A 6,910-nucleotide genomic window follows, 5' to 3' on the forward strand; every position below is an offset into this window, starting at 1 on the left:
ATTCAAGCCCACCAAATCTACTTGCATATAACACGTAGATACACACATATAGTGTTAAAATATTAAATTCTAGAGATAACAAACAAACAAAGAAAGATAGACTCCCAATAAAGGCGCAATTAAAAACCGGTCAGAAATACACCAACTGTGAGACTGAAGTTATTGCTCAACTACTTCCTCTAACTCATAACTGCAATCTCCAAACTTCAATCACCACCGATACGCAGAGACTTTTATTAACCTCAATACAATTTTTTCAATCTTCAAATAGACACTCACATTCCTCATCTTCCTCATTCACCATTCCCGTTTCATCTTTATTGTAAGGATAATATTAATACACATATGGCTGCAGCTGCTGATCATGTGGTGATAGTGGAAGAAGGACGGCAAGCCACCGCAGAGCATCCATCGGCAGGACCGGTTTATCGGTGTAAATATGCTAAAGATGGCCTCCTCGACCTTCCTGCTGATCTTGATTCTCCTTGGCAGCTATTTAGGTATGGATTTTGACACCCTTTACGAATATAAAGTAGTCCCTCTGTTCCTTAAAGTGTTGTTCTAGATTTTTTAGGCGTTTTAATAAAACATATTAAATTTATATATTTTTCTGCGTTTATCTTTTTTCTGTAATTTTAAGCCAATAAAAATTCAACTAGAACAATTAAGTTTTTTGAAGTTTGCAATTAGTTAATACAATATGCATAGGAAATATAAAAAATAGATCTTTTTGAAACAAGTTTTTTCTCTAGAATATGTAACTTTAAAGAACGGAGAGAGTAATTAAATTGTTGGTCCAATGCTGAATAATTGTGCTAAGCAATGAAAATTCATGTGTGATAAATGTTAATACTATTTATCGCATAATATAAAGCTGTTTAACTAAAAGTACATATATTAATAAAAATAGTTTTTCAAAAAGTATAACTGAACTTTATAAATTAAGTACCATTTAATTAATCATACAAAAAAATTTAGAATATATTTGATTACACAATATCCAAAATATAAAAGTTACATAAAAATATGAAATCAATTTATAATTAAAAAAAAATGTATAAGTTACATTACAGAACAGAAGAAGTATATGTTTTCTAGGGTATACATAATAACAGAACTTGTCTTGCTTCTCGTATGTATTATTGTTCCAGTGAGGCTGTGAAGCAATATCCGAATGAGCAAATGTTAGGCCGGCGCGTAACGGTTGATTCTAAGGTAAAAATAAAACTAGATAACATTTATCTTTTGACCACTAAATAACTTCATTTCAATTTATTCTGTCAACAAATTTATATCATTTTTGATGTGTTTCATATCGTTTGCAATAATGTGTATATAGGTCGGTCCATACACATGGATCACATATAGGGAAGCTCACGATGCTGCATTGCGGATTGGATCAGCAATCAGAAGCCGAGGCGTTGGTCCGGTACCTTCCTATCTCTTATAATAATGTTTTCGTTCCAATCAATCATGTATATAAATCAACCGGAAGTTATAGGCGAAATCATAGTTTGTCTAAATTCTTTTTTTTGTGGATTAGGGAAACTATTGTGGAATATACGGATCTAATTGTCCAGAATGGATTATCGCGATGGAGGTACAGTAGAACCTTTATAAATTAATAATGTTGGGACTTTGAAATTTTATTAATTTATAGAGTTATTAATTTACAAAAGTTTCCTTATTTAGATTTATTATTTTAAAATATATTTATTCTAAGAAAAAAATATATTTGATTTTAATGTATAGACATTAGTTGTTATTTTTTTAAATTTGACATTTATATTATTTTTGTTATATTATTTGATGTATGTAATATATATTTTACATATAATATTACTAAATATCATCAAAAATATATTAAGTGTTAAAGAAATATAAAGATAATTCCATTGTGAATATAAAACAAACAATATAATAATAGGTTTTTTATATAAAATATGTATACATATAAATTATTAATTTATAATTTTAATGGGACCATATACTTACATAGAATTTTCTAAAAAAGTATTATCTTATTATTTTATCGATTTGTATCAAATTTTGAACCAGCCCAAATTGGAACCGGCAAAATTTATTAATTTAAATAGATTATTTATTTATCGAGTATTAATTTATAAAGGTTCTACTGTATAACAAAACTTTTGGCTTGATTCATAATTATAAAATCTTGGGTTTAAATAGTTTTCCTCTCTCATAGAGTATCTCTAATCAGTTATATTGCAGGCCTGCATGAGCCAAGGGATAACTTATGTACCTTTATACGACAGTTTAGGTAAGTTACCTGGACATATATTACATATAATCAATACTACTACAAGATTTATCTTAAAATTAATTAGGCTTAACCTAATCCAAATTTTAATATGGATGAAACAGGTGTAAACGCTGTAGAGTTCATCATCAACCATGCCGAGGTTTCGCTGGTATTCGTTCAAGAGAAGGCACTTTCCTCCGTAAGTCCATTTTTGGTCGAATCAGTCATGCTATAGATTCCATTATACGTTTCTTATCCTACAAGAAAAGGTTATTTTTTCTTCTTCTAATTTATTCTTGGGAGCTTTTGTGCAGATCTTAGCATGCCACAAGGCATGTTCTTCGAATTTGAAGAGTAAGTTAGATGGTTTTAATGGAAAAAAAAATCAGTGATCCGATGTAAAATTCATTCTAATATGTTGTTTGAACCAATGATTTTATCTTCTCTTTCAGCTATTGTGAGCTTTGGTGAAGTCTCGACTACACAAAAGGAAGAAGCTGAGAACCAATGTGTTTCGTTATTTTCATGGCATGAGTTCTTACTAATGGTTAGTCTGTTTTTATTTATTTCAAAGATTCAACTTTTTGTGGGTCTTTAACTAGTAACCAGATTATTATGTTTTCAGGGAAACTCGGATAAGACAGCACTTCCTCGTAAGCAAAAAACAGACATATGCACAATAATGTACACAAGCGGGACGACGGGAGAGCCCAAAGGTGTAATCTTAAGCAATGCAGCGATTATGGTCGAAGTTTTATCCATTGATAAAATGCTTCAAGTCACCGATCGATCGGTAATTTATCTTTTTAAGAATATCATACATTTGTGATGTTAGTTACTTCGTTTCGTTGTCCCTAGCATAGAGAGTTAGAGACGAACAATACGTTTTGTCGTTCGTTTTATACTATCATTAGAGATTAGAGCCATATTTAAGGGAATGACATTTATTTATATTTTTTGGAATTTTGTAGTGTGACACAAGTGATGTGTTTTTCTCGTACTTGCCATTAGCACATTGTTATGATCAAGTCATGGAGATCTACTTTTTATCAAGAGGCTCGTCTGTTGGATACTGGCGTGGCGTAAGCAAATTTATTCTTTAAAAGTTTAAACCCCTTTATTTTATTACTTTTCACAAAATTGCTCTCTTATATTTGTTTCTAGGACATTCGGTACTTGATGGATGATGTTCATGCACTGAAACCAACTGTGTTTTGCGGTGTTCCACGAGTTTACGACAAACTCTATGCTGGTAATAGATTTGATCAATTCAAAAATCTTGTTCTCTTTTTTTTTTTTAATAAGAATTTAAAGAAATTATTTTGTGAGTTTAGGTGTAATGCAAAAAATCTCAGCTGGTGGTTTGATACGCAAGAAACTGTTCGATTTGGCTTATAACTAGTGAGTTCTCTCGGTTTCTTCAAATAAGAACAATGGGACTTCTTCGGAATATATGAATCTGAATCTGTGTCATCATCTTGTGAGTACAGTAAATTGGGGAATATGAGGAAAGGATTGTCTCAAGAAGAAGCTTCTCCTCGTCTAGACAGACTTATGTTCGATAAGGTTAGTGTGACGCAGGAAAACAGAAGATTACTAAAAAAATGAAGATTACATTACAGTGTTTATATATTTATGCTTCTGAAATAGTATATAGAGTTTATCTTGGATAAAAATATGTAATAGACTTACAAATTTTGGAATTGAAATTGTCAGATAAAAGATGCATTAGGAGGAAGAGCTCATATGTTGTTATCAGGTGCAGCACCTTTACCTCGTCATGTAGAGGAGTTTTTGAGAATCATCCCTGCCTCTAATCTCTCTCAAGGTTATGGTAAGTCTACATATATAAACGGATATATTAGTATACTCAATGTCTTTATTGGTTTCGGCTAAACCTACTTCAATTACGGTAATGTGACAGGATTGACTGAGAGCTGTGGAGGGAGCTTCACGACTTTAGCAGGAGTATTTTCTATGGTGGGGACAGTGGGTGTGCCAATGCCTACGGTGGAGGCAAGGCTAGTTTCTGTACCAGAGATGGGTTATGAAGCTTTTTCCGGGGATGTGGCTAGAGGAGAGATTTGTCTTAGAGGAAAATCAATGTTCTCTGGTTACCACAAAAGGCAAGACCTAACTGATCAAGTCGTGATCAATGGATGGTTCCACACAGGTATTGTTGATCTTGGTCTTGTTAGTTACATATTTTGACTTTTTAAACTCATAAGCAGTTAACTTTTTAATGTTTGTAGGAGATATTGGGGAATGGCAAGAAGATGGATCGATGAAGATCATAGATAGGAAAAAGAACATCTTTAAGTTGTCTCAAGGTGAATATGTTGCTGTCGAAAACCTCGAGAACACTTACTCAAGATGCCCTCTTATTGCTCAGGTATATTTAGTGATATAACTGTTCAGACAACATTTCTTCAATACTATAATTATAGTAAGTCTTATCTAATAATAGTATCTACCAATAATGTGATAGATATGGATCTATGGAAACAGCTTCGAGTCTTTTCTGGTAGCAGTGGTTGTACCCGAGAGAAAGGCTATTGAAGATTGGGCTAAACTTAATAACCAATCATCTCCCAGTGATTTTGAATCTCTATGTCAAAATCTCAAAGCTCAAAAATACTTCTTGGATGAGCTTAACTCTACCGCAAAGCAATACCAAGTACGTCTACTTTTTACCCAATTATAAATTTTCAAATCTTATATATTAAAACAAAAGTCACAACTTTGATTCATGTGTGATTTTTTTTTAAAATAGACTCACTAGAAATCAGTTATCATTCATTTATTACTAATAATATGGATTAATAATATATCATTCCTAATATAACATCGACTCCTAAAAACCCGGATTGGTTAACAAACTCACCTTGATTCATGTGTGATATTTTTATTTGGATCATCATTTAAATTTTTTATTAAATGTATTTCCTTAATGCTAATATATAATTTTTTAACTACTTAAATCATAATATAATTTGATATCTTTTAATTTAAAATATAAATATATATATAAATATTTGTGCTAGAAATATAATATGTTGGTAGAATGGGTTAACATTAGTAAATTAGATAATTCATGTATAAAATAAACTTATCTTAAACTTTTTATATATATATATAGTTATTATCTTAAATGAATAAATATAAAAAAAATATTGATAAAGGAAATATAGCACTTTGAATTACGGGCCAGAATCATAATAATTAAATAAAAAATAATTTTAAAATATATATATATATATTAAAAAATACCAAATATATGTGATGATTTGAAATAATCAATTAACTTACGGCATGAAAACTATCAAATTATTTTTTTAAATGATTATATATAAACATTTAAATATATAAGTAACTTTAAAAATATATTCTAATTATGTAAAATATATATAAACATGAAATTTAATACCCGCACGGTTGTGCGGATCCAAATCTAGTGATTTATTACTTTTAATAATGTTTTTCTTTTAATGTATTTGTAGCTTAAAGGGTTTGAAATGTTAAAAGCGGTTCATTTGGAACCAAACCTTTTCGATATTGAAAGAGATCTTATAACTCCAACTTTCAAGTTGAAAAGGCCACAGCTCCTGAAACATTACAAGGTGACCCTTTCCCTACTCAATTTCTTCTTTTGTGTTAGGTCCGATTGATTTTTTGCCATTAATTTACGTTTGCGTTTCCATGTTATCACATGGAAACGTGTAAATACGTAAACGAAAACAAACAAATCGGGACTTAATGCACATAATATGGATCATCAGAATCAGATTTGTGATCTATGCAAATGTACTAATGACTCTGGACATGTCCTGCATATTAATTGTTTACTAACACAACTAAACTTTGTTATTTCAGAGCATAATTGATCAACTTTACACCGAAGCAAAGGCGTCCAGAGCATAGAACCGAACGGCTATTCATTTTCTGATGTTTTTTTAGTTGTATGATATGTCAAGATTGTATTCGAATCCTCTTATCATATATTATTCATACGATACACTTTACATTATATATTGTTATAAGAAAATTTTAGGTTACTCTTTTATTTTACTAATAGTGGTATGTCCGCGTGAAAGTTTCACTGCAGAGTTTTGAGCTAGTTATGTGTTTGGGTTGACATTTGTCTGAAAGGTGATAGGTTTGGTTCTATAAATTGTGTCAATGTTGGTCAGGTAGGCCCTGAGATTTTGGAGGCATGTAGCTGGATCTATGTAAAAATTTTTTTTTTATAAATTTGGGGGTTTAAAAATTCTTTTTAAGATCTATTTGTATGTAATTTTTTTCAAAAACTGTGGAGGTCTGTTGCGAATGTTTTACCTAGCATGATCCAGGGTCCGCGGTGATGTTGGTTTTGGTTAATTTTGAGGATGGTTGCTCTTTGGGTGTTAAAAGCAGCCATGTTCGAGAAGTCCATAGTGTGAATGTTATCATTTGTTTAAACTGTTTGTTTGTTGTATATTTTCATTGCAGGACCGGCTTTTTAAAAATAAAAAGTGTTAGGTTTATTTTATACCCACTACAATATTTGGAGGGCTCTGTGTAGAGATGACAATCATGGACGTAGACCGTGGGTCTAGCCCGTAAAGGACTGTTGCGGGACAGTATTGGGACGAAGTTTTCTAGGCTCAT

At 31.2% G+C, this 6,910-nt stretch overlaps 1 protein-coding gene across 2 annotated transcripts; it reads left to right on the forward strand.

Moving 5' to 3' along the window:
- Nucleotides 1–345: 345 nt before the first annotated feature.
- Nucleotides 346–6,326, forward strand: LOC106295904 (long chain acyl-CoA synthetase 2). Of its 2 annotated transcripts, none has more exons than XM_013731914.1 (19): nucleotides 346–500; nucleotides 1,152–1,215; nucleotides 1,340–1,429; nucleotides 1,544–1,600; nucleotides 2,233–2,281; nucleotides 2,386–2,462; nucleotides 2,578–2,617; nucleotides 2,716–2,810; nucleotides 2,889–3,056; nucleotides 3,235–3,345; nucleotides 3,428–3,515; nucleotides 3,598–3,664; nucleotides 3,754–3,829; nucleotides 3,980–4,097; nucleotides 4,188–4,436; nucleotides 4,516–4,655; nucleotides 4,752–4,940; nucleotides 5,764–5,883; nucleotides 6,137–6,326. In XM_013731914.1, exons 1-19 carry the CDS (start codon nucleotides 346–348, stop codon nucleotides 6,182–6,184), a joined length of 2,001 nt encoding a protein of 666 aa, XP_013587368.1. In that variant the 3' UTR covers nucleotides 6,185–6,326. The 2 variants fall into 2 exon arrangements, with proteins under 2 accessions (XP_013587368.1, XP_013587369.1); XM_013731915.1 differs by having other exon boundaries at nucleotides 481–500; nucleotides 2,222–2,281.
- Nucleotides 6,327–6,910: the final 584 nt, after the last annotated feature.

The sequence above is a fragment of the Brassica oleracea genome, chromosome C5, assembly GCF_000695525.1.
Source record: "Brassica oleracea var. oleracea cultivar TO1000 chromosome C5, BOL, whole genome shotgun sequence".
In the NCBI taxonomy this organism is placed as follows: Eukaryota; Viridiplantae; Streptophyta; class Magnoliopsida; order Brassicales; family Brassicaceae; genus Brassica; species Brassica oleracea.

Bases quoted from the DNA above. Each gene is read 5' to 3' on its own strand.
- LOC106295904 (XM_013731914.1), top strand. From the start codon at position 346: ATGGCTGCAGCTGCTGATCATGTGGTGATAGTGGAAGAAGGACGGCAA. The intron at 1,216-1,339 runs GTAAAAATAAAA...ATGTGTATATAG, and splicing joins GCGTAACGGTTGATTCTAAG to GTCGGTCCATACACATGGAT. The intron at 1,430-1,543 runs GTACCTTCCTAT...TTTGTGGATTAG, and splicing joins GAAGCCGAGGCGTTGGTCCG to GGAAACTATTGTGGAATATA.